At 43.1% G+C, this 27,920-nt stretch overlaps 1 protein-coding gene across 1 annotated transcript; it reads left to right on the top strand.

Annotated features, from left to right (window-relative positions):
- Nucleotides 1–408: 408 nt before the first annotated feature.
- On the top strand, nucleotides 409–27,920 carry aaas (achalasia, adrenocortical insufficiency, alacrimia). Its single transcript, XM_061704515.1, has 17 exons — nucleotides 409–496; nucleotides 720–859; nucleotides 9,179–9,309; nucleotides 10,963–11,018; nucleotides 11,087–11,178; nucleotides 11,270–11,316; nucleotides 17,380–17,478; nucleotides 17,588–17,731; nucleotides 18,136–18,256; nucleotides 18,880–19,004; nucleotides 19,849–19,909; nucleotides 19,983–20,073; nucleotides 26,904–26,997; nucleotides 27,081–27,148; nucleotides 27,341–27,419; nucleotides 27,534–27,618; nucleotides 27,713–27,920. The coding sequence occupies exons 2-17, from the start codon at nucleotides 749–751 to the stop codon at nucleotides 27,866–27,868; spliced, it is 1,560 nt and encodes a 519-aa protein (XP_061560499.1). The 5' UTR covers nucleotides 409–496; nucleotides 720–748; the 3' UTR covers nucleotides 27,869–27,920.

Raw genomic sequence — 27,920 nt, 5'->3', positions numbered from 1 at the left:
CAGAGAATACTTTGAGACATAAAAACACAGTCATTCACACATATGGACATGTGACAGTCTCCAATTAACCTAACGTGGATGTTTTGGGATTGTGGGAGGAAGCCGGAGAACCTTGAGAAAACCCACACAAGGACGTAGAGGTCAGGCAGAGTCCACACAGGCAGGTCAGAGCCGAGATTGGAACAGAGAAGCACACCATGCTGCTTGTGTAACATATATGATGCAAAATAAGTATATCTATAGTGCATTCGTTTACATTTTTAAACGAAGTGTAGGCCTAATAACAACTAAACATTGTCTGTTTGGGTAAGTCGTTATGCAATGTGAACCCCCGTCCTGAAGAGAGCAGCGCGCGTGTGCACATGATTGCAAACATTACGTACTATTTGTACTTCTTGAGGACCCGTAGCTTCCCCGGCGGGATTCAAGACATTCAAGCATAATATATCGAAGTGTCAAGTTTGGGTTCGTCAAATATAGGTTGACTTGGCATAAGGTAATTTAAATGTCTTGTATAGCAAAGAGCAAATATTGTTACAAGAACCGTGCTGACATCTTTGTTGTCAGCACGGTTCTTGTAAAAATATAGTTGGCAACGGTTCGGCTGCTAAACGTGCTAGCGTAGCAGTAGCATCAGCTACTGCACAACACTGTCAACAACACTTTGACAGTGTGGAGTCAAGGTTCTAACAAACGATTGCGTTTTATATGTACTTCAGGCTTTGTTCCCCCTGGCTCCCTCCAAAAGATGTGCTCTTTGGCTTTGTTCCCCCCTCCCCTTCCCAGCGGACAGACGACTCTGTGCGAGTCCAACAACGAGCTCCTGACGGGGACCAACGTGGAGGATCGGCTGCAGCAGGTCTAGTCAAGTCTAACCTAAGCTAACCTAGTACTATGCCGTTTGCTCAGGTCAAAGAATAGCCCAGCTTTGGACAATTAACACACACGAAAAAGAAAAAAAAATAGTGCAACATTCCTATGTATGTACTAACAGCGCTAACTTCCACATTATAGGTACAGTATGTTACTAAAAATGTCAAACAACTTGTATATCAAAGTAAATGATATCATTGGTTAGAGGTTTGAAACGCGGATAAGGATTTTATGGCACTTTTTATGTGGAAATCAGCCCAAATCTACTTGTGCAGAAATCACTGTAAATCATTCGGAAATTTGTGACCGAAACCTTGAGACTTTGGCAGGAAAAAAGCCCCCATGTTTCTGATTAGTTGAGACAAAAATGTGACATAAACAACCCGTTTTCAGATTTTTCAATGGTGGCGTCCGTCCATCTCATATTGGGGCACACGGAGAGCAAGCGAATCGCCAAATTTACTTCAAACTTCCCAGGAAACAAGTAGACTTTACACCGTACTGATCGGCTTGATCGGTATCAGCCGATAATTAGCATTGTATGCTGATCGTCTTTAATGTCATCATACATGCAAATCAGTCGCCTTTCAGCGAAAATCACCGTTTTGAACTCAAAATAGGCCATTTACATGAATCATATAGCTTCGATGAGTTTTAACTGGGGGGCGGGGTCGCCGTCGTCATAGACTGTTTCGTACACCTTGAACACTGGAAGCTAGATCCATTCCACACATCCACACACAGATGTAATTGTGAATATTACTCCACGGGGGACTATGCGAGCGCATTGGCCTGAGGTTCCGCCTGTGCGCTCGGGACCTGCTTTGGATAAGTCACAGGAGTTGACGAGACCAGAACAAAGTAACAGTACTTTTACTTCGTTACAATGATCTAAATGTCGCTCGCTACTTTTATTTATCAATTATTGCTTATTTATCAACTATTTCATGTGCAATACTACGACTTTGACTTCTGCATTGGGAACAGTTTGCGCCAATCCAATTTAAGCGCTAGTGACGTTTAAGTTTAGTTCACCAAGACAATTACACAAGAAAGTCACATGACCTCACACAATGTCTTCTATAGGGCTTCCCGGGCATAGGTATTGATTAATTTGTAGCTAAGCCAGCCCGGCTGATCATCATGCCAAAGTGGCCACCATTTTGATAAGGTCGTGGTTACCATGAAGGCAACGGCGCGCTACTCTTGTTTACATTTAGACGAACAAAAACAACAGCTTTCGTGTATTGTAGTATTTGTCTGGCACTGTCTGCCCAAACCTGGATATTTCAGCTCACTTATAACTTTAGAAAACACCATGCAGTAAATTGCAGATGTGTTCTTGTAGTTTTGACTGTGCATACACACACACAGCAACATCAGAATTTGCACGTTCACATTAGATTTTGTAATTTTTTTTAAAACTGATGTTCATGCTGTGGTTAAAAAAATCAGAAGTTACTCACTCTGTACTTGAGTAAATATTTCACTGTACTTTTTACTCAAGTAATTTTTTTGGAGGACTACTTTTTACTTTTACTTGAGTCACATTATTGTCAAGTAACAGTACTCTTACTTCAGTACAATATTTGGCTACTCTACCCACCTCTGGAGCGGAGATCCTCTATTGCAACTCTTACGTTCAAGCAAGAGGCGGCACGGTGGGCGACTGGTCAGAGCGTCTGCCTCACAGTTCTGAGGACCTGGGTTCAATCCCTGTCCCTGCCTGTGTGGAGTTTTCATGTTCTCCCCGTGCCTGCGTGGGTTTTCCCCGGGCACTCCGGTTTCCTCCCACATCCCAAAAACATGCGTGCTAGCTTGATTGAAGACTCTAAATTGCCTGTAGGTGTGAATGTGGTTGCGAATGGTTGTTTGTTTATATGTGCCCTGCGATTGGCTGGCAACCAGTTCAGGGTGTACCCCGCCTCCTGCCCGATGATAGCTAGGATAGGCTCCAGCACGCCCGCGACCCTAGTGTGGAGAAGCGGCTCAGAAAATGAATGGATGTTCAAGCAACATTTTTGCTCATCAGATCAGCCAGTGTCGTATTTGTTGCACTGGTCTTTTGTATTTTCGTGTTGAGGTGCTGCGGGTCGTAGCCCTGGTTGTGGTCCCAGCAGAACTGCGAAGCACACGTAACATCGGTGACGAGTTGACCCACTAGTACATCTTGTATTAATTAGGACACGTGGCTACAATTATCTAATTAGTTTACGGATGTTAATATTAAATGTATGAAGCGATGGGGCGATGTTAGGGATTATGCCACAACACAGAATGAACTAACTTCAAATTCAGAAATGGCCAATAAAAACAGAAAAATATTGTACTTAATATTTTCCTGGAGGATGCATATGTGATTAGCCTTTGAAGTTGGTAATAGTGAAAGATTATGTGAAACAGACAATGATTTTAGTCAATACTTTTCCAGAATGAGAGTGCTTAAAGAGGAGGATGCTATTCATGTGGCACATCTTGAAGGTGCAGGTGGAGATGGGCCTCGCTCAAGTTGGAGGCCAGAACAAAAAATCTAAGAAATGAGGCAAATTTAATTTTAATCTTAAATTTGTACATCAACATGTACTTGAGCAGTGTAAATAGGTTTTTCTGCGTGAACATAAAACAATATATGTTTTTGCCTTATTGTTCTCTTCAGAGTCTTCCAGATTGGTTAATTTATGTTAAAACAAAAAACATTCTCTGCGGGGTGTTTGCATGTCTGTGTCATAATTGTCTCATTGATCGGTTCCGCAAAAGACATTTAATCCGCGTCGCCATCGTGTACAGTATATATTTAAAAATATATATATATTTAAAGAAGAAAAAAAAAGCATGTCGACGGTGTGAGACAGACAATACATCTGAGACAGACGACACGTAATACCTGGATCAGACTGCAAGACAAATTGGTCTTTCATGATTGTATTATGTCAGATGACTGCAATAAAATTGTGTATTCCGATACCACCGCATCCCATCTTTTACGATCACTGGGCTTTATCTTGTTAACTCAAACGCAACCGGATACACTCGTTACTATGTCAAAATCGAGGATTATTTTCATCTTTGTCAGAACCACAGAAAATCTCATCTGAATTGAAAATTTCAAAAATGAGGTAATAAAGTAATTTCCCAACAGCGTCATCGGAAACGAACAAGGTTTACCTTGCGCAAAACAATGAGAACACTCTAAAGTGCCGGAAATCTGACACAGCGAAATCGAAAGAAAATGGCGGCCGGTTTTCTGGATTTGTTAACATACAGCAGCTGAAATAAGTATTTAACACGTCACCATTTTATACTTCCAAAGGTGTTATTGACCTGAAAATTTCACCAGATGTTGGGAACAACCCAAGTAATCCATATATAGAAAGTAGAACAAATAAGCTCAGAAATTAAGTTGTCTGTAAAACTGGGCATAGGGAAAAAGTATTGAACACATGAAGAAAGGGAGGTGGAAAAAGGCTTGGAAAGCCAAGACAACACCTAAACTCCCAGTCCCTTGTCAGTGCAAATGAGTATCAGCTGTTTCAGTCCTAATTGATGACCGACAAAAAGGTCTCATTGTTAAGGTGTGAGTCAAGACACATCTCACGATGGGTAAGAGCAAAGAGCTGTTTCAAGACCATTGCAATTGTTGCAAAACATAGCAATAGCATTGGTAACTGGCGCAAATCCAAGTTTCTGAACGTTCCAGTGAGCACAGTTGGGGCCCTGATATGTAAGTTGGGAGCCAATCATACCACCATAAATGTGCCTCGATCAGGTGCTCCTTGCACGATTTCTGACAAAGGAGTGCAAAGAATAAGAGAAGAGTTGTCCAAAAGCCATGGACCACCTATGGAGAGCTTCAAAAAGACCTGGAATTTGCAGGTGCTGTTGTCTCAAGGAAAACAGTGAGTCATGCACTCTGCCGCCATGGCCTGCATGCACGCTCATCACACAAGAGACCATTGCTGGAAAAAAAAAATGCATGTCAAAGTTTGCTGAACAACATTTGGACAATGCAGTTAAATACCAGGAGAATATAGTCTGGTATGATGAGGAAAATCAAACTGTTTGGAGGACATAATGCACACCACGTTTGGAGGAGAAATGGCACTGCAAATCACTGTAAAAACACCATACAAACAGTGAAGTTCGGAGGTGGAAACATGATGGTGGCTGCAATTCAGCAAATGTTACTGGTAAACTTCACATTATTGAAGGAAGGATGAATGGGCAAATGTACCAAGACATTTTTGACAAAAAATTGCTGCCATCTACGATGATGATGAATATGAAACAAGGGTGGCCATTTCAGCAGGATAATGATCCAAAACATACTGGCAAAGAAACTCTCGATTGGTTTCAAAGAAAAAAAAAATAAAGCGGCTTGAATGGCCCAGCCAATAAACTGACTTGAATCGAAAATCTATGGAAAGACCCGAAACTCACGGTCCATAAAAGAAGCCCACGGAACCTCGAAGATTTGAAGACCGCTTGTGTGGAGGAATGGGTCAAAATCACACCAGAGCAATGCATGCAACTAGTTTCTCCATACAAGAGGCGTTTTGAAGCTGTCATTGCAAACAAAGGCTTCTGTACAAAGTATTAAATAAATGCAAGTTGGCGTGTTCAATACATTTTCCCTCTGTCATTTCACATTACACACAACTTAATTTCTGATCTTATTTGTTCTACTTTCTTTGTATGTATGGATGACTTTGGTTGGTTCCAACATCTGGTGAATTTTCCTATCAATAGAATCTTTGGGGCGGCCCGGTGGACGACTGGTTAGAGCGTTAACCTCACAGTTCTGAGGACCCGGGTTCAATCCCCGGTTCCAGTTTGCATGTTCTCCCCGTGCCTGCGTGGGTTTTCTCCGGGCACTGAGGTTTCCTCCCACATCCCAAAAACATGCATTAATTGAAGACTGTAAATTGCCCGTAGGTGTGACTGTGCGTGCGAATGGTTGTTTGTTTGTATGTGCCCAGCGATTGGCTGGCAACCAGTTCAGGGTGTACCCCGCCTCCTACCCGATGACAGCTGGGATAGGCTCTAGCACGTCCGCGACCCTAGTGAGGAGAAGCGGCTCAGAAAATGGATGGATGGATGGATAGAATCTTTGGAAATATATTTGAGAAAAATGGTGACGTGTTAAATAGTTATTTCAGCCGCTTTACCTACCCATCATTATGCTACACGCCAGATGCTACAAGAAACTAGACTGGATTTAATGTCAAAACAATGTGGCCCAGAATTGGACTCGTTGTAATTCAAATTTTTGTCCGAGGTATGCTCTGAGAATATACTAGTGATGGGATGATGATACCTCAAGGAGTGTATTGACACACTACACAAAAGGTGTCGGCACTGTATTGACACTGTGTTGGTCACTCAATAGTAACCAATAGTTTTGCTTAAAACCTTGTTTGTGTAAATGCTAAAATTAGTTATGTAAAATATAGCAAATTTTTCTGTAATTAAATTGTGAGTTAAAATTTTTAACTTATGGAATTTTGTTAACTTAACTGTTCAATCATATGAAATAAAAGACTACGATGGTACAGATGAAGATGGTGAGCATAAAAATTTAAGTGCAAGTTGATAAGCTTCAGGAGCTCCCCGAATCCCTCATTTTCAACAATGGTGAGTGGCTGACAGTCTTTGATGATCATATTGACCACAGCGTCATCCACTGCTTGCTTGTTAGGAACTGCAAGCCAAAAGGAAATATTTTGTTAAAAGCTTATTAAAGGACTGTAATTTGTACAAACAACATTACAGTCACACAAAGCCTTTTGTGTGTAATAAACTATTTTTGAAAATTCTATTTTTTTTGTGAGAATTTCAACATACCTGGGGTAATCACACGAGTATCTGCCAATTATTCATTGCCATGCCGAGCTCTGTAATGCATTGAAGAAGTGCTCTTATTGATGTAAGATAGCTCTGTGGAGCAGACCCGACACTTCACCTACAATAAAATAAAAAGTAAATTTGTCTGAAAACCAGAAAAGACAAACATATTTAATTAAAAAAAACTAACAGTAAACAAGGCCTAAAGGAGAAAAATATTTACCTTATTTGGCATCAAAATTATTCCAGATCCATGAAGTCAGTGGACCAAGGTGAGGGCAAGCAAAAATCCAACAGCAACAGCAAAATTGCATCCTACAAATCCGCAACATATCAACACAGTTTGTTTCCTTATAAACACAATTTGGCGCGGCACATCCAAACGACACACTTCTTGTATCGGTCACATGATTTCTTTCTTAAAGCTATACACGCACCAATACGGGGTTTCACTCTTGTGAGCTCGGCACAGTGCTGACCCACCAGTGTTGTTTGTCCCATCACTAGAATATACATATGTGAACTTTGATGTACAACAAAGAATAATAATTAGGAGGTCAGTGCACTCGACTTCCGGTCGACACTGTGGGGGCGCAGGCTAGAGCCCAGGTGTGGCTGGACGGCACAGGATCACCATCGTTGCATATAGATTAGGGAAGTCCCGATCCTACTTTTTCACTTCTGATCCGATACCGATATTTCAGCCTTGAGTTCTGACCGATACCGGTCCAATTTCAGCAATAAACATAATATCGATCAATCAATATACTTATTTTGTAGTATGGAATGTTATAAATGGCTTGATATTATTTGAACAGAGGACAATAAACCAGCAGCAGTAGGCATGAGGGACAAACGGACCCATTTTTATTAACCAATGGGTTACATAAACTGCTGTGTACGTCTTGACCTCTGATGGGCAGTGTGGTGCACGCAATGAGATGCACACTTGCAGTAAAAAAGTTATATCGCTTCTTTTATATCGCGACTTTCTTCTTTTACTCTTTCTTTAGCTTACATTAAATGATTAGCTCCATACATGCATCGCACCATACAGCCCCTAAGAGGCCAAGGTGCGAACAGCAGTTGCAGTCATTGACTGTACAAAAAGACACACTTTTTTTTTTTGACTGTACAAAAAGACACACACCTGACTGTGACATGAAGTCAGACTAAATTTTTCCTGTTTTAGGTCAATTAGGATTACCAAAATTATATCTATTTGCTGAATGCCATAATAATGAGGATTTTTTTTTTTTTTTTTTTAGACAACTGTAATAGAATACTTGCTAAAAGCATTGGCACGCTTTTAGCCATGAATGTATTTATTTTTCTTTGTTTTCTTGATTTTAATATGCAGTATTATTATTTTCCTTGTTACTATTTTATTTTCTGGTTGTGCTTTTAAGATATATTTAGTTGAGTTTTGGCAGTTAAATAATTTTTTTTTTTTGAAATGAATGAATAATCCTGTTTATTTATCATGATTTCAATATCAATCAAAATGATCGTGATTATTATATTTTCCTTAATCGCACAGCCCTAGTGTATGGTCTCTCCCCCTTCACACTGCGCAGGCGCGCAAGAGCTACGAAGCAAACCAAACAAACATAACAGTTCAGATAGCCAATAGCACTCACCATAAAGACATTGAAAAATTTACAGGTAATCCATATGCTTGGTATCGAGAGTAAGTGGCAGCTCTCACTAATGGGTTATCGGTACCGGAATTGGCAGCATGAAACATTGATAGGAGCACCCTTAATTACTATACATAGTGTGCAAAACATCCAGACACAAAATAAAGCAGTTGTAATGTCAATGCTTAGTAAACATTTTAATAATTTAGTAATTGATTTATTGTTTAAAGCATTATTATTAATTTGTGCAATTGGAATGACTTGATTTTATTGGGGTTTGTACAGAGTCATCATCATGGATGCAGTTGTACAAATAATTTTTTAAAAGGGGCTTAATTTATACAGTATAAAGACACTAAATACGCGAATAATCACTAAAACATTTAACATATTATATCATGAATATATGGGGCCAGTACAAGGTCTGACAGGGCTACCACTCCAAAAGGCTTAATGTCAGACCCCACATTGTATACTTACTGATGGACACACAGGTTAATTGTACCGGTACCTTCTGCGAAAAGCTTTTAATTGCAATTGTCCTTTCACTATACAATATATATATATATATATATATATATTTATAAATAATTTCCTGCAGCACACCTGATCTCTTATGGTGCACTAATGTGCCACAGCACAGTGGTTGGGAATTACTGGTGTTGGGTATACATATTGAATTTGATGCGTTGTATTTAAAACAACAAAAATGCAGATCCTAAACAAAAATGAGGTGTATTTGGTAAAGTATTTGTTTTTATTTAATGCAGTATGAACTTCTGGTTGGTGTTTCATCTCATGGTCATACTATATGTTCTCCACAGGAGTCAAGTCCTCCGAGTTTGTACTTCCCCCGAGAGTCCCTGAAGCCACACAGTCGTACTGAGAGCAGCAGCAGCAAGGCGGCCTTTCTGGACCACTCTGAGACATTGTGGATGAGGAGTGCAGCAGCTTGGTATGCACATTGCACAGAATATGGTGAAACCCTGAATCATGACATGACGGGAACACGGTTTTGATCACACGGCTTGGCAGTGACAGGGTTTTTATTCCTGGAATATTTAAAAGAAGCTGAATAGATACAGAATTTGTAGTTGGGGGAAGTGGCTTGTGTCAGTGTTTTGTAGGGAAGACAAAACACATTTGAGATAACAACCAGAAAATTATTTCTGAAAAAAAGAAATAGTGCCAGCACCAATCTTGGAATTAAGCTTTGGAAGTACCACCACTAAATTACTTTATTCATTTCAATGCATTTGTGTTTTCTTTTTGCAAAAGTAAGCAGTATTTAAATGTTTACGTAAAAGAGCTGATTCCAGCACGTTTGTAGGTCACGGTTCATCATGACCAAGTTATATTTCATATTGGTAAACATACACACGGGTATCGTAATTTCACGTGTATAATGCATATTCCCCCCCCCCCCCCCCCCGCCCCAAAGAATAGTCAATAGTGTGCATTATACATGGGTATAGGGGAAACTTAAAAAGACTTTCACATTTTATAAATGTATGCCACCATCTAGAGGTTATAAAAAAGCTGCACACTTTCATTCTTATATGCCACTGCCACCTAGAGGTTAGGAAAAAGGTGTAGCCTACACTTTCATTCCAATATGATAAGGGTACGTATGACTGCATAAATGTACAGTTGTGCTCATAAGTTTACATATGCAGGCAGAATTTGTGAAATATTGTTTTTTTTTTTTAAACATGACTGAACTACAACAATAAATCTATTTATGGTTATGTTTTGTTTAATGTTAATGCTTTTCTGAAATGCTTGACGGCTTATTTTGAATCCCATTAAAATTAAATTAAATGTTTCACCTGGCCCTTCATGTTTTCTTTAAGGAATTGTACCCATCTTACAAATTCTGCCTGGGTAATCAAACATATGAGCACAACTGTATGTTTTCTCATTTACTAAATAAAAGTAGGGCTGTGAATTTCAAAATAAGAGAAGAAGAAGAATCGTCTTTTATTGTCATGAACATGCGTGCATGCACACGAAATTTGTTCTCTGCATTTAACCCATCACAGTGAACACACACACATTAGTGGAACACACTGGAGCAGGGGTGGCTGAAGCACCCGGGGAGCATTTCTGGGTATCAGTGTCTTGCTCAAGGACACCACAGCCGTGAGTCTGGGGGATGTTGGTGGATCGTCCAGTCAGGATCTTGAACCTCGGTCCCCCACGGTGGCAGGCGATGATCTTAACCATTGGGTCACGGCTGTAAAGTAAATAGAAAGTATTATGTGTTCAAATAAAGTGCTTAACTCCAGAATAATTATTTGAAAAAAACTAAGAAAATACAGATACTTCGTTTTGATCATATGGATAGAAGCAAAATCATGCCTTGTAAAAATGCATTACACATAGGTAGAAGGGTTTTCCAGAATTTTAAGGTCAACTTTGGGGGTGTGTATTATACATGGGTGCGCATTGTACACAGTAAATTACCGTATTTGGATTAGAACTGCATGGTAGAGATTAATTTAACTTAAAATTATTATTGTAGCTGTATTTTGCATTGAAGTACATCATCACTGCATCATTATTTAGACACATGTATGTCAAAGAAGCTTCTTTCTTTTTCCTTCAGGCGGGATGCTGGTTTTACAGGGCTACTGAATGAAATCACTAACTCCCATGAAGAGGGTACGTAAATCATTATAAATGACTGACATATACAGTAACATTCAGTAGTGTTTTGCTATCTCCCACAGTGCATAAATGGTTGTCTGTGAGTTCTGGCTGCATCCTGGCATTGCTGCAGAGGATCTCTTCCTTTCATAGCTCCTTGTTTCCCCATCTCACAGTAAGCTCTGCCTGATAATGCAATCAAGTGGATGACATGATGTTCGTTGCATGACATTGACGTGTGCTTTTATTTGTCCTGTGGTCTGTAGTTGAGCAGCGAGGACATGATCGCAGAGTTTTCACAAGCGCTGAATTGGTGAGTTACAACTATCGGGCCAACATTTAGCCAAAGCCACACAGACCAGGGAAGGAGAATCTTTGTCCTATCAGGCGACGTTTCAGTTTTTTTTAAAGTCCTCTTAGGGCCATATGAAATATATGATGCAATATTCCATCAAATGTTTTATTATATAACTACTTTTACATGTATATCAAATACAATTTTCTCTGCTGAAATTAATAGAAATGCCATTGATCCATTCCAGTCCCGAAAAAAACCCCACAATCTTTTTTGTTACTTTATTTTGAATAGAACTAGCACTGTGTTGGATATGAACAGGCAGCACGTTAGACGACTGGTTAGCACATCCACCTCACAGGTCAGAAGTTGTGGGTTTGAATCCAGGCTCTAGCCTTCCTGTGTGGAGTTTGCATTTTTTGCCCGTGCTTGTGTGGGTTTTCTGTGGGTTCTCTGGTTCCCTCCCATATTCCCAAAACATGCATGTTCGGTTAATTGAAGAATCTAAATTGTCTGCAGGTGTGAATGTTTCTCTACAAACCCCAATTCCAATGAAGTTGGGATGTTGTCGGGATTGGGATGTTGTCAAAAATAGTAAATAAAAACAGAATACATCCATTCATTTTCTCCTAGTGAGGATGAGGGGTACATCATTCTAGTGAGGCGTGCTGGAGCCTATCCCAGCTATCTTCGGGTGAGAGGCGGGGTGCACCCTGAACTGGTCGCCAGCCAATCGCAGGGCACATATAAACAAACAACCATTCGCACTCACACTCACATTCACACCTGCGGGCAATTTAGAGTCTTCAATCAACCTACCACTCATGTTTTTGGGATGTGGGACGAAACTGGAGTACCTGGAAGAAACCCACGCAGGCATGGAGAGAACATGCAAACTCCACACAGGCGGGGCCGGGGTTTGAACCCCGGTCCTCAGAACTGTGAGGCAACCAGTTGTTCACCGTGCCAAAACAGAATACAATTATTTGCAAATCTTTTTCCACCTATATTCAACTGAATACGGTACAAAGACAAGATAATATTCAAACTGATTAACATTATTGCTTTTTTACAAATTGCTCATTTTGGATTTGATCTCTGCAACATGTTCCAAAAAAGCTGGGACGGGGGCAACAAAAGCCTGAGAAAGTTGAGGAATGCTCAAAAAGCACTTGTTTGGAACATTCCACAGGTGAACAGTTTAATTGGAAAAAGGTGTCATGATTGGGAATAAAAAGTAGGCTTTACACAATCAGGATCTTTGGGGCCGATCAGTGAGTTTAAAAAACCGATCCGATCACAAGATGGAGGAATGTGTCTATTTAAATGGCCTGTTCATTTACTGTATATACTTGGCATGTTTGCGTCCAACTGTTCATGCTAGCAATAGCTTGCTAGGCTAAATGACATTTTATTGCCTGCTTGTGCGCCATATCGTATTAAAAGTACGTGAACATACCTCAAGCAAGCCTTAAACAAACGTCCTTTCCTGTCCTGAGCACCGGTGACCACCACACATGTTTTCCCCATTTTGTCCTTATAATACCGTCGGCGCGCTCCACTCTTGTTGTTGTTGCCACGGTAACGAGTGTATCCCGTAGCATTTGAGTTGACAAGATAAAGCCCAATGATCGTAAAAAACGGGATGCGGTGGTATCGGAATACAAGATTTTATTGCAGTAGTCTGACAGTGCAATTGTGAAAGAGCAAAATTGTCTTGTAGTTTGATCCGGTCATTACGTGTTGTCTTTCTCAGACGTGTTGTCTGTCCCACACCGCCGTTTTTTTTTTTTTTTTTTTTTAAATAACTTAATTGGCCGTCAGATATTTACAGTACTACGTCAAAAGACACGCGACAAGGCTAAAAATAAATTACCGTATTTTTACAATCATAAGGCGCACTTAAAATTTTCTCCAAAATGGACGGGGCGCCTTATATTGCGGCGCACCTTATTTTGCGCACAGAGTTCCAAAATCTATAAATGTCTTGTGATGAGCGCTCCGCTAGACTGACTGGGAGCATTTCCTGCCGACACGCTGCTTATACAGTGGAAAAGCGGACGTGGCTGAGGACAGCATGTGGATGTAAAGGGGAAAGGGCGTGCGTGAAGGAGGACGCTAAAGGCTCGCCCCCAGTAGGTATATAGCGCCTGTCAAGCCAGCCTCCACTCGTAAAGTAGCAATCAAGCCACCCGCCCCTAATTTTTTCATACTAGGCATTACAGTAATAAGTCGCCAACTCGCGGCGAAAGCCACCTTCAAAATAAAAGCTTCCCAATAATACGGACGTCAATGCTCTTCGGTTAAGGAATGCAACCAGCAAGGTTAATTTGAATCTTGAGATGCATTAAAAAATGTAGTTTATTTGATATCTTAGGAAACATAAATGGTTGCCCTTAGGTGTGCATGGGAGTGCGAATGGTTGTTTGTCTCTACGTGCCCTGTGATTGGCTGGCGACCGGTTCGGGGTGTACCCTGCCTCCCGCCCGAACATAGCTGGGATGGGCTCCAGCAGTCCGCGACCCTAGTGAGGATAAGCGGTAAAGAAGATGGATGAATGCATTAAACGAGTAGCTCCATCCATGCATCACACCACAGTGCCCCTAAGAGGCCAAGGCGCACACAGCAGGAACAGCGATACAGTGATTGATTGTATAAAAAAAAGAAAAACGTTTTTCCTGACATAAAATCAGACTAAACTTTTCCTGTATAAGGTGAATTACGATTACAAAAATTATTTAAATTTTCGAAATGCCATAATAATTAGATGATTTATTTTCAGACAACGATAATAAATCAAAAACAATCCGGTCATGGCTAAAAGCAGGCCCAAACGTATTGTGAGGGTCTGCCGGGAACGTCTGGCGTAATCCCGTCAGAAGGAGTTTCAACTCCCACCTCCGACAGAACTTTGCTCATGTTCCTGGGGAGGCGGAGGACATAGTGGACCATGTTCCGCGCCTCCATTGCTGAGGCGGCCGACCGGAGCTGTGGCTGTAAGGTGGTTGGTGCCTGTCGTGGCGGCAATCCCCGAACTAGTTGGTGGACACCAACAGTGAGGGATGCCGTCAAGCTGAAGGAGGAGTCCTAGCGGGCCTTCGTGGCCTGTGGGACTCCTGAGGCAGCTGATGGGTACCGGCAGGCCAAGCGGAATGCAGCTTTGGTGGTCGCTGAAGCAAAAACTCGAGCATTGGAGGAGTTCAGTGAGGCCATGGAGAAAGACTTCCGGATGGCTTCGAAGAAATTCTGGTCCACCATCCGGCGTCTCAGAAAGGGGAAGCAGTGCACCATCAACACTGTGTATAGTGGGGATGGGGCGCTGCTGACCTCGACTCGGGACGTTGTGAGCCGGTGGGGAGAATACTTCGTAGACCTCCTCAATTCCACGACACGCCTTCCTATGAGGGAGCAGAGTCTGTGTTCTCTGAGGCGGGCTCTCCAATCTCTGGGGTTGAGGTCACCGAGGTGGTTAAAAAGCTTCTCGGTGGCAGGGTCCCGGGGGTGGATGAGATTCGCCCGGAGTTCCTCAAGGCTCTGGATGTTGTAGGGCTGTCCTGGTTAACACGCCTCTGCAACATCGCGTGGACATCGGGGACAGTTCCTCTGGATTGGCAGACTGGGTGGTGGTCCCCCTTTTTAAGAGGGGGGACCGGATGGTGTGTTCCAACTACAGGGGGATCACACTCCTCAGCCTCCCTGGTAAGGTCTATTCAGGGGTGCTGGAGAGGAGGGTCCGTCGGGAAGTTGAATCTCAGATTCAGGAGGAGCAGTGTGGTTTTCGTCCTGGCCGTGGAACAGTGGAACAGATCTTACACCCTTGGCAGGGTTCTCGAGGGTGCATGGGAGTTCGCACAACCAGTCTACATGTGTTTTGTGGACTTGGAGAAGGTGGTCGACCGTGTCCCTCGGGGAGTCCTGTGGGGGGTGCTTCAGGAGTATGGGGTACTGAACCCCCTGATACGGGCTGTTCGCTCCCTGTACAACCGGAGTCAAGAGTTTGGTCCGCATATCCGGCAGTAAGTCGGACTCGTTTGCGGTGAGCATTGGACTCCGCCAAGGCTGCCCTTTGTCACCGATTCTGTTAATAAGTTTTATGGGCATATTTCTAGGCGCAGCCGATGCGTAGAGGGGGTCCGGTTTGGTGGCCTCAGTATTGCATTTCTGCTTTTTGCAGATGATGTGGTTCTGTTGGCTTCATCAAGCCGTGACCTCCAACTCTCACTGCAGCAGTTCGCAGCTGAGTGTGCAGCGGCTGAGATGAGAATCAGCACCTCCAAATCTGAGATCATGGTCCTCAGTCGGAAAAGGGTGGCATGCCCTCTGCAGGTCATGGATGAGATGCTCCCCAAAGTGGAGGAGTTCAAGTATCTTGGGGTCTTGTTCACGAGTGAGGGAAGAATGGAACGGGAGATAGACAGGCGGATCGGTGCAGCGTCTGCAGTGATGCAGACTTTGTATCGATCCGTTGTGGTAAAGAAGGAGCTAAGCCGAAAGGCGAAGCTCTCGATTTACTGGTCGATCTATGTTCCTACCCTCACCTATGGTCACGAGCTGTGGGTCGTGACCGAAAGAACAAGATCCCGGATACAAGCGGCCGAAATGAGTTTCCTCCGCAGGGTGTCCGGGCTCTCCCTTAGAGATAGGGTGAGAAGCTTGGTCATCCGGGAGGCTCTCAGACTAGAGACGCTGCTCCTCCACATCGAGACGAGCCAGATGAGGTGGCTGGGGCATCTAATTCGGATGCCTCCCAGACGCCTTCCCGGTGAGGTGTTCCGGGCACGTCCCATGGGGAGGAGACCCCGGGGATGACCCAGGATACGCTGGAGAGACTACATCCTTCGGCTGGCCTGGGAACGCCTCGGGATCCCCCTGGAAGAGCTGGATGAAGTGGCTGGGGAGAGGGAAGTCTGGGCGTCCCTGCTAAAGCTACTGCCCCCGTGACCCAACCTCGGATAAGCGGTAGAAAATGGATGGATGGATGGATAATCATGATTTCAATATCATTCTCAATAATCGTGATTATTTTTTCCATAATCGCACTGCCCTAATGTTGCGTCCCTTCCCGCCTTCACACTGCGCAGGTGTGCAAAAGCTGTGACGCAAAACAAACAGATCATATCGCCAAAAAGCACTCACCATTAATAAATTGAACAATTTGCAGCTAGTCGATATAATCATATCGGCAGTGATTGACAGATCTCACTCACAGATTTTTGGTCATCTGTGAGGCACCATTAATGTTGAAAGGTATATACAGGTTTTGGAGCGACATATGGTGCCATCCAAGCAACGCCTTTTGCAGGGATGTCCCTGCTTATTTCAGCAAGATGAAGCCAAGCCACATTCTGCATGTGTTACAACAACAGCGTGGCTTTGTAGTAAAAGAGTGCAAGTACTAGACTGGCCTGCCAGCAGTCCAGAACTTTCTCCCTTTGTAAATATGAAGGGTACTATGGAGTGCAAAATATAACAGAGACCCGGACTATTGAGCAACTAAAGTTGTACATCAAGCAAAAATTAGAAGGAAAGCCAGCTACACAGCTTCAGCAATTAGTGTCCTCAGTTCCCAAACGCTTATTGAGTGTTGTTAAAAGGAAAGGTGATTTAACACAGTTGTAAACATGCCCCTGTCCCATCTATTTTGGAGCGTGCAGGCATCAAATTCAAAATTTGTGAATATTTGCAAAAAAACTATTGTTCATCACATTAAATATCTTGTCTTTGTAGTGTATTTAATTGAATATAGGTTTAAAAGATTTGCCAATAACTATATTCTGTTTTTATTTGTTTTACAGAACGGCCCAACTTGATAGGAATTGTTTGTGTACCCTACAATTTGCATTTTGATCATGTAACAAAATAAATAATAATAAAGCTGCAAAGATAACTTAAACAATTAAAAAGTCTTAATCCTCTCTCACTTGCAGCTCTCAAATGTTTAGCACACAATTTTTAGTAATCAACATTGCGATTGAGTTAATCTAGAAAATGAGTGGAAAATCTGGTCAAATTTGTAGTCGTGTGTGTGTGTGTGTGTGTGTGTGTGTGTGTGTGTGTGTGTGTTCTGTCTTATTTTGCCAGGTCGGACTGCGTGGTGCGAGCCTTTGCCTGGCATCCTCATACTGATAAGTTTGCTGTTGCCCTTTTGGATGACTCAATTAAGATCTACAATCCCAAAAGGTGATGAGTCTCCCATGCTTGTAACATTTTCAGAGACTGTGAAGGTTTTGCTCATTAAAAAAAAAACAATTGTGATTTAATGGCCATTTTTGTTTGTATTAACTCTTAGTGCTACGACTCCCACCCTGAAGCACCGCCTCCAGAGGAACGTGGCAGCAGTGCAGTGGAAGCCGCTGTGTGCTTCTGGACTTGCCGTGGCGTGCCAGAACTGTTTACTGGTCTGGCATATGGACCCTTGCTCATTGTCCACCAGGCATGTTAATGGTCACACAGTTGTATCCAGTAGTTGCTGTACATCTTTGCTTCATTACTATAGACCATTTCATAATGTTTGAGGGGGGGAAAAAAAAAAAAAAAAAAAAAGGTGCCATGATACTTCTGGGTGGCAGAAAGGTCATTCATCTCCCTTGGAAGCAATTTACCTCACGTAACATCTTTTCAATTGACACTTCACGCATTCAAACAATGGCAATAGAGAAGAAGGCCGAAATCAATACTTAAGCTATTTACCCTGTTTGCTCAATCGCTCTGCCTGGATTAAATGACAGAATGGTTCATTTATGTGTGGTACTATCAGAAAAGCTTTGACTTTTGCCATCTGGAAGAATGTGCATCATCATGATGAAATGTCTTGTGTGCCTTCCTCCTCTTGAACAGGCCTTCTTCTGGATGTGCGCAGGTTTTGGCTCATTCCGGGCACTCACCAGTCACTTCCATTGCTTGGTCACCGAACGGCTCTCTCCTCGTGTCAGCCTCGCCTATGGACACATCGATGATGGTAAAAGCCTTCGCCATAGTCCTCCATCATCTCCTGAAATTGCTATATTGTCAGTCTGTTACCTCCTTGACCTCTGTGGGTTCGTAATCAGTAAAGCCTTTAAGTTTGACGCTCCTGTCAATCATTTCCTCGTGTCCATAAATACGTTGAAAATAAAACTCCAGACACTCCTCTTAGTTTTGTGCAGTTCACTTCCAAATAAAAGAAAGGGCACAAAATTAGTCCAAAGTGCATTAAAAAACAAAAATGAGGCAATGAGAGATCGATATAGAAAAAGAGAGAGTTCAAAAGACTGTGGCTCTACTCCCCATATAGCCTGACCACACAGTACTTCCCCCTAACCACACAGATACTTCCGCCTTAAAGACAATTAAATAGGTACATCCATAAATCAGAAATCCATTACGTATTCTTCAGTATGAAGCTATATGAAATGGTACACCTAAATGATCCAGGTATTTTAAATGCAATTAAATGAAATTATTAACTCATCACTTACTGTGAAAATGAACTACCAAAAGTCCAACTTGTAAATAGTCCTTTTTTGTCAAAATAAACTTGTTACTTTTTATCCACATATTAATTAACTTAAATAGTATTTAGGCTTCTACAACCTCTTCCAGGTATGGGATGTAGCAGCAGAGAGCTGTGTGCCCCTCCAGCGAATCGGAGGCGGTGGGGTCAGCTTTCTGTCGTGGTCCACTGATGGGAGCCATCTTCTTGCCTCGACGCCTTCTGCTCTCTTCAGGTTCAAGTCTCATATGAGACTCATTTCTATATTGTACAGTGTTATGTTGCTGGAAAATATTTCCTTCACCAAATGTACAGTGGATATACAAAATCTACACACCACTCCTCTGTTCAAATCACAGTTTTTGTGGTATTAAAAAATGTGTTATGGTTTGGAATTATGGCCCAAATGTTCAACCTTGATATTATTCAAGGTTGATGTTTTGGGCCATAATTCCACAAGGTATGTTTGGTGCAAACACAACAGTGCTCATTACCAAAAGAACACCATACGTACAGTGAAGCATGGTGGCGGCAGCATCATACTTTTGGACTGTTTTTCTTCAGCTCAAACTGGGACCTAAGTCAAGGCGGAGGGAGTTATGAACTGTTCGAAATAGGAGTCAGTGTTAGCACAAAACCTCTAGGCTTCCGTTAGAAAGCAAAAAAAGTCAGGAAAAGCCTAGTAGAACATCTGAATTTTATTTGCGGTTAATCAGAGGGGCTTTATATGGTGGCAGGTGTGTACTGATTCTCATTTATGAGTTTTAATGTGATTGGTTAATTCTGAACATACTGTAGCTACATCCCAAGTTTAAGCAGGTGTGCACACTTGTATAAACATTATCTTGTTTATTTTTACCTACCCTCTTGGAAATATTTATTCTTTTCCCTAATTTGCATTGTATAGGTTAAAGGTCACATAATGGTTAAAGGTTTTTAAATGATTTATCTTGGTCTCATTTTTTATATCACAAAAACCTGACAATTGAACAAGGGTGTGGATACATTTTATACACACTATTATAGTCATTTTGTTTAGCATGCAAGGTCCGCAAGATGAATTTGTCATTATTCTTCAGGGTCTGGGAGACCAGGATGTGGACATGTGAGCGTTGGCCGTGTGAGAAAGGTCGCTGCCAGGTAAGCATTGCCACCACATTTCAACGACACCCACATTTCCAAGGTTTTTTTACTGTATTTTTGTTTGGTTTAGTCTGGCTGCTGGAGTCCAGATGGGAGTCGACTTCTCTTCACCGTACAGGGAGAAACGGTTATCTACGCTCTCACATTCACTGACACACCAGGTTGTTATACTGTATGTCCAACCCCAATTCCAATGAAGTTGGGACGTTGTGTTAAACATAAATGAAAACATATTTAATATATTTAATTTAATACACAACAAAGGCACGATATTTAATGTTCAAACTGACAAGTTTATTGTTTTTAGCAAATAATCATTAACTTAGAATTTTATGGCTGCAGCGCGTTCCAAAAAAGCTGGGACAGATGGCAAAAAAGACTGAGAAAGTTAAAGAATCCTCATCAAACACCTGTTTGGAACATCCCACAGGTGAACAGGCTAATTGGGAACAGGTGGGTGCCTTGATTGGGTATAAAAGGAGCTTCCCTGAATTGCTCAGTCATTCACAAGGAAAGATGGGGCGAGGTTCACCTCTTTGTGAACAAGTGCATGAGAAAATAGTCGAACAGTTTAAGGACAATGTTCCTCAACGTACAATTGCAAGGAATTTAGGGATTTCATCATCTAAGGTCCATAATACCATCAAAAGGTTCAGAGAATCTGGAAAAATCACTGTATGTAAGCGGGAAGGCCGAAAACCAACATTGAATGCCCGTGACCTGCGATCCCTCAGGCGGCACTGCATCAAAAAACCCCATCAATGTGTAAAGGATATCACCACATGGGCTCAGGAACACTTCAGAAAACCAATGTCAGTAAATACAGTTTGGCGCTACATCCGTAAGTGCAACTTGAAACTCTACTATGCAAAGCAAAAGCCATTTATCAACAACACCCAGAAACGCCGCCGGCTTCTCTGGGCCCGAGCTCATCTAAGATGGACTGATGTAAAGTGGAAAAGTGTTCTGTGGTCTGATGAGTCCACATTTCAAATTGTTTTTGGAAATTGTGGACGTCATGTCGTCCGGGCCAAAGAGGAAAAGAACCACCCGGACTGTTATGGACGCAAAGTTCAAAAGCCAGCATCTGTGATGGTATGGGGCGATGTTAGTGCCAATGGCATGGGTAACTTACAGATTTGTGAAGGCACCATTAATGCTGAAAGGTACATACAGGTTTTGGAGAAACATATGCTCCCATCCAAGCAATGTCTTTATCATGGACGCCCCTGCTTATTTCAGCAAGACAATGCCAAACCACATTCTGCACGTGTTACAACAGCGTGGCTTCATAGTAAAAGAGTGCGGGTACTCGACTGGCCTGCCTGCAGTCCAGACCTGTCTCCCATTGAAAATGTGTGGCGCATTATGAAGCGTAAAATACGACAACAGAGACCCCGGACTGTTGAGCAGCTTAAGATGTACATCAAGCAAGAATGGGAAAGAATTCTTGTCCTAGATTATCGCACTACTCATCACTTTAAACCGCATACACTCCTTGAAGTCTCGGCGTCCTTTGCACTATGGTCATTGCACCGGACTATTGCAATATTAGTCATTCAAACTGCTCTAAGTGCTAGAGGACTCTGCATCTTTTTGCACAATTGTCAAAAAAAAAAAAATGTACCGGCATTACCAGATAACTAGCAACCCTTTACTGCTCAGTGACGTTTTTTTTGTCAATGTCTTTCTGTCTCCAAAGTGTTCTGTAAATTGACTGTCTGTTGTCGTACTAGAGCGGCTCCAACTACCGGAGACAAATTCCTTGTGTGTTTTTGGACATACTTGGCAAATAAAGATGATTCTGATTCTGAATTCCACCTACAAAGCTTCAACAATTCGTTTCCTCAGTTCCAAAACGTTTATTGAATGTTGTTAAAAGTAAAGGTGATGTAACACAGTGGTAAACATGACCCTGTCCCAGCTTGTTTGGAACGTGTTGCAGCCATAAAATTCTAAGTTAATGATTATTTGCTAAAAACAATAAAGTTCATCAGTTTGAACATTAAATGTCTTTGTCAGAATCAGAATCATCTTTATTTGCCAAGTATGTCCAAAAACCACTCAAGGAATTTGTCTCCGGTAGTTGGAGCCGCTCTAGTACGACAACAGAGACAGTCAATTGACAGAGAACACTTTTGAGACATAGACATTGACAAAAAAACAAAAAAAACAGTCACTGAGCAGTAAAGGGTTGCTAGTTATCTGGTAATGCCGGTTCTTTTTTTTTTTGACAATTGTGCAAAAAGATGCAGAGTCCTCTAGCATTTAGAGCAGTTCGAATGACTGATATTGCAATAGTCCGGTGCAATGACCATTGTGCAAAGGGCGCCGAGACTTCAAGGAGTGTATGCGGTTTAAAGTGACGAGTAGTGTGATAATCTGGGACAATGTTGGTTGTGCAAATGTTGCAGATACTCCTCAATCAGTGTGCAAAGGGAGCAGATGCTACTCTGGCATGAGTGGCCAGTATTGGTCAACAACAGATATGCAAATAGTGCAGCGTGGCGAGACGACTACAGTGAGTGCACGAGTAATATATAATTGGCCCGACAGAAATGTGACAACGAACTCAAGTCAAAAGATTGCCAGCATGTTGTAATGGAATTGTAGGTTAGGTGTTTAAGAAGTTGATCGCAAGAGGGAAGAAGCTGTTGGAATGTCTGCTAGTTCTAGTTTGCATTGATCGGTAGCGCCTACCTGAGCGAAGGAGCTGGAAGACCTGGTGACCGGGATGCGACAATCCTTTCAGCAGTTTTGATTGTCCGTTGCAGTCGGAAGATCCAACAATCCTTTCAGCAGTTTTGATTGTCCGTTGCAGTCGGAGTTTGTCCTTTTTTGTAGCAGCACCAAACCAGACTGTGATGGAAGAACACTGGACTGATTCGATGACCGCTGTGTAGAACTGCCTCAGCAGCTCCTGTGGCAGGCCGTGCTTATTCAGAAGCCGCAGGAAGTGAATCCTCTGCTGGGCTTTTTTGAGGACAGAATTGATGTTGGTCGCCCACTTCAGGTCCTGAGAGACTGTAATTCCCAGGAACTTGAAGGTCTCGACAGTTGACAAAAGGCAGCTTTACAACGTGAGGGGCAGCTGTGGCGAAGGATGCCTCCTGAAGTCCACGATCATCTCTACAGTCTTGAGCGTGTTCAGCTCCAGGTTGTGTCGGCCGCACCACAGCTCCAGCCGCTCCGCTTCCTGTCAATATGCAGACTCGTCACCGTCCTTGATGAGGCCGATGGCAGTGATGTCATCTGCAAACTTCAGGAGTTTGACAGTCGGGTGCGCTGAGGTGCAGTCGTTCGTGTAGAGAGCGAAGAGCAGCGGAGAGAGGACACAACCTTGGGGCGCCCCAGTGCTGATGCTGCGTGTGGATGTGGTGGCCTCCTCCAACCTGACCTGCTGTGTCCTGCCCGTCAGAAAGCTGTAAATCCACTGGCAGATGGCAGGTGAGACACTGAGCTGGAGAAGCTTGGAGGAAAGAAGTTCAGGAATGATGGTGTTGAACGCTGAGGTGAAGTCCACGAACAGGATCCTCGCGTAGGTCCCTGCACTGTCGAGGTGTTCTAGGATGAAGTGCGTTCCCATGTTGACTGCATTATCTGCAGACCTTTTCGCTCAGTAGGCAAACCGCAGGGGATCCAGCAAGGGACCTGTGATGCTCTTGAGGTGGTCCAGGACGAGACGTTCAAAGGACTTCATGACCACAGATGTCAAGGCGACAGGCCTGTAGTCATTTAGACCCGAGATTGCAGGTTTCTTGGGGACTGGAATGATGGTGGAGCATTTGAAACAGGATGGTATTTCGCACAGTTCCAGAGAACTATTGACGATCTGAGTGAAGACTGGCGCGAGCTGCTCCGCGCAGACTTTGAGGCAGGATGGGGACACATGGTCTGGGCCTGCCGCTTTGTTAATCTTTTGTTGTTTGAAGATGCGTCTCACATCCTGTTCATGGATGGTTAACGCAGAAGTCAGAGGTGTGATTGAGGTCGGGGTGCAGCCGGATGGGTGGGTGTGAAAGTGTCCTTTTCAAATCTGCAGTAGAAGGTATTCAAGTCGTTGGTTAGTGTGCTATTGTTCTCAGCTTGGGGGGGATCGTCGCTTGTAATTAGTCAGCGATTGGAATGCATGCCAGACTGATTTAGAGTCGTTAGCACTAAACTGTTTTTCCAACTTTGCTGCATAGTTAATTTCTTTACTCAGCTGGTTTTGAGCTCGTAGTGTATTCAATTAAATATAGGTTGAACATGATTTGCAAATCATTGTATTCTGTTTTTATTTGTGTTTAACACAACGTCCCAACTTCATTGGAATTGGGGTTGTACTAAATAGGGGCAGTTTGTAAGAATGTCAACAAATCAGTGCCACACAATTGTCTTCACATGTCAATTTGTTCATAACCTCAATTTAAGAAAAAATGCAAGGTTTCTTCTGTCCATTATATCAGGGTTCCTATGCAAATATGGAAGGTATAGAATTTGATTTAATAAATTTCAAGGTCTGGAAAAGTACGGAAAATGGAAATTGTATGGTAAAATATTTAGATATCATCCATCCATTTTCTTCCACCTCGCTGAGGTCGGGTCACAGGGGCAGCAGCTTAAGCAGGGAAGCTTCTCACCCTATCTCGAAGGGGGGAGCCTGGACACCCTGCGGAGGAAACAAATTTCAGCCGCTTGTACCCGTGATCTTGTTCTTTCGGTCACGACCCCACAGCTCATAACCATAGGTGAAGGTAGGAATGTAGATCAACCGGTAAATTGAGAGCTTCATCTTTCGGCTCAGTTCCTTCTTCACCACAACAGACCGATACAGAGTCTGCATCACTGGAGATGCTGCAACGATCCGCCTGTTTATTACCCGCTTCAATCTTCCCTCACTCGTGAACAAGACCCAGAGATACTTCAACTCCTCCACTTGGGGCAGGTTCTCTTCCTCGACCCGGAGAGGGCACGCCACCCTTTTCCGGCTGATGACCATGGCCTCAGATTTGGAGGTACTGATTTTCATCCCATCCGCTTCACACTCACCTGCAATCTGCTCCAGTGAGAGCTGAAGTTCATGGCTTGATGAAACCTTCAGAAACACTTCTTCAAAAAGCAGAGACTTAATACTGATGTCACCAAGCCTGACCTCCTCAACACCTTGGCTGCGCCTGGACATTCTGTCCATAAAAGTAATGAAGAGAATCGATGACAAAGGGCATCCTTGGTGGAGTCCAACTCTCACTGTAAACAAATCCAACTTACTACGGGCAATGCGGACCAAATTCTGACACCAGTCGTACAGGGACCAAGCTATGTGTGAAGGTGAACCCTACTATATTTAGCCGGTACTTCTCAACCTTGCACACCACCTCAGACTCCTTCCCTGCCAGAGAAGTGAGATTCCACGTCCCTAGAGCTTCTGTAGCCGGCGATCAGACTGCCAAGGTCCCCGCCTTTGGCTGCCACTCAACTCACTTCGCACCCAACCCCCCCTTGGGCACTCCCACAGATGGTGAGCCCATGGGAAGGGGGACCCACGTTTCGGTCTGTGCCTGGCCGGGCCCCATGGGTACAGACCCCACCTCCAGGCCTGGCTCCAGAGAGCGGCCACGGTGACCCGTATCCGTGCAAGGGAAACCTAGATCCATTTGTTACTCATCTTTAGGGGTCTCTGAGCCATACTTTGTCTGGTCCCTCATCGAGCACCTGTTTATCAAAGGTGACCCTACCAGGTGCGTAAAGCCCCAGACAATTTAACTCCTATGATCATTGGGACTCATAAACCCCTCCACCACGATAAGGTGACGGCCCAGGGAAAGGTACATCGGCTCTATTTTCTAAAACAAAAATTTATGCATATCTACAAAAAAAAACTTTTTTTAAGGCGCTTGGAAGGGCAGCTACAAAGTTTGTGTGAGAGCACACAGTATTATACCATGGTCTTGGCAAATACTCGATTCTGATTGGCTCAGAAAATTCCATTGAACGTGCAAACTTTAAAATAAAATCCTAAAATGGGTTTTATGACCAATGTAGTAATATATGAATCTTTTATTTTGAAGTTGGCCTTCTCAGCACGTTGGCGGCGAGGTGGCGTGTCATGGTAAGACACTATTAACAATTGTTGTAGTGGCTGCCTTGACTTAGGCTAACCTGCCCACAAATTTCGTTCTTTGCAGTTTGTGACCGTGCACGACTGATGATTGGTCAAGCAGAACAACAGAGAGTACTGTCCTTGACAATTCACTATATTGACGGGGATTTTCAAATGAAAAGTCAGTGCTTACAGCCTAATGTTATTGAGTTTTATGCAGTAACTGTTTTGCTTTCATTTAGTTGCAATTTGAGATCGGCCTTTGTAATAGCATTTGTATTCAGTTAGCCCTGGGTAAAGTAGAATTTTTTTTGGGGGTACATTTAATTTTTTCGCCTCCTGGAACAGTCACCTTATCGTGGTGGAGGGGTTTTTGTGTCCCAATGATCCTAGGACTAAGTTGTCTGGGGCTTCACGCCCCTGGTAGGGTCACCCATGGCAAACAGGTCCTAGGTGAGGGACCAGACAAAGCACGGCAAAAGACCCCTATGATGAATATTATAAATGGATTTAGGGTTTCTCTTGCCCGGATGTGGGTCACTGGGGCGCCGAGGTGGGGCTCGAAGGCGAGTGCCTGGTGGCCAGGCCTGCGCATATGGGGCCCGGCCGGACACAGCCCGAAAGGGTAACGTGGGTCCCCCTTCCCATGGGCTCACCACCTGTAGGAGGGTCCATAGGGGTCGGGTGCAGTGTGAGCTGGGTGGTGGCCAAAGGCAGGGAACTTGGCAATCCGATCCCCGGCTACAGAAGCTGGCTCTAGTGGAATGTCACCTTTTAATTACCCCCATGAGTTAGTGTCCTTGGCGCCCTAGAAATGTGCAAAAACATTTTTTTTATTGTTTTGTATTTGTTGTGAGCCATACAAGTCTGTTTGGCTCGACTGATTCTGTGGGGTTTTTTTTTTGGTAGGTGTCCCCACAGGCACATCAAAAGGGCCACAAGCAGCATCAGTGGTGGCCGACCTATCACAGACAACCTTTAACACACCTGAGGGAGATGTCACGTAAGAACTGTAATCTGAAAAGCTAGCGCTTAAAAAAACGTGTATCATGTACAGTATATGACCATGGAAGTTTATTTGTACAGTGTTGGTGGAGAGATCCAGTCTTTGACATGGGATCCGAGAGGAGAAAGACTTGCTGTGCTTCTCAAAGGTATTTTGCTCTTCTGCGACCTCATACTGTAGAACCTAACCTTGACTACGTTTACAATGTTGATTTTCTCTTTTGTTATTACGTTGACAAGATGATGACAATACTCTGAATAAGACACTGCCATGTAAACATTAACTGTAATAAGGTATTGTCGACATTACTTAGGACAGTTGCTAACTGCTGACCTTTTAGGTGGTCCACAAGGAGAGCAACCTGCAATAATTCCTGTGTTTAAGACCAGAACGAAACCCATCTTTGAACTTTTGCCATGGTAGGTGTTTTTCCATCTGTGCTTGCATTCCATGTGTGCTGCAGTTTCATGTTACATTTTTCAAAGAAAATTGATCCAAATGTGAATATGAGTTTGTCCTTCCTATCATTATAGCGGTTTTGTTCAAGGGGATCCTGGTGCACAACCAAGACTGGTGCAGTTCCACCCAAATTTTCAGCATGGAGCTCTGCTCACTGTGGTCAGTAATCTCCTTGATTCTCTTATTCCATTCAGAAAATAATGTGGTGTTTTCTTCCAGAGCAGACTAATTTATCAAGTGTTTCCCTCCATAGTGTTGGTCCACGGGAAGAATCAGTCATGTGCCTTTCTACTTCCTAAGTGGCAACATCGGCCGATTTGGGCTCAATGGTAGCCCGTCTTTGCCACGACCTCAGGAACATCATACTGACCTAGCCAATCAGTCGCTCTTTACCGAGCTCATGTCATGACCGTCATTCACATTGTCACAAATATTTTTCATCAATAAATCAATAAAATGTA

Source organism: Phycodurus eques, chromosome 1 (genome assembly GCF_024500275.1).
Source record: "Phycodurus eques isolate BA_2022a chromosome 1, UOR_Pequ_1.1, whole genome shotgun sequence".
NCBI lineage: Eukaryota > Metazoa > Chordata > Actinopteri > Syngnathiformes > Syngnathidae > Phycodurus > Phycodurus eques.
This window is presented reverse-complemented; position numbering and strand designations above follow the sequence as displayed.

Coding starts and splice junctions, on each gene's coding strand:
- aaas (XM_061704515.1), top strand. CDS start 749: ATGTGCTCTTTGGCTTTGTTCCCCCCTCCCCTTCCCAGCGGACAGACG. Junction 860..9,178: donor TGGAGGATCGGCTGCAGCAG/GTCTAGTCAAGT, acceptor TGTTCTCCACAG/GAGTCAAGTCCTCCGAGTTT. Junction 19,910..19,982: donor GTGAGAAAGGTCGCTGCCAG/GTAAGCATTGCC, acceptor TGTTTGGTTTAG/TCTGGCTGCTGGAGTCCAGA.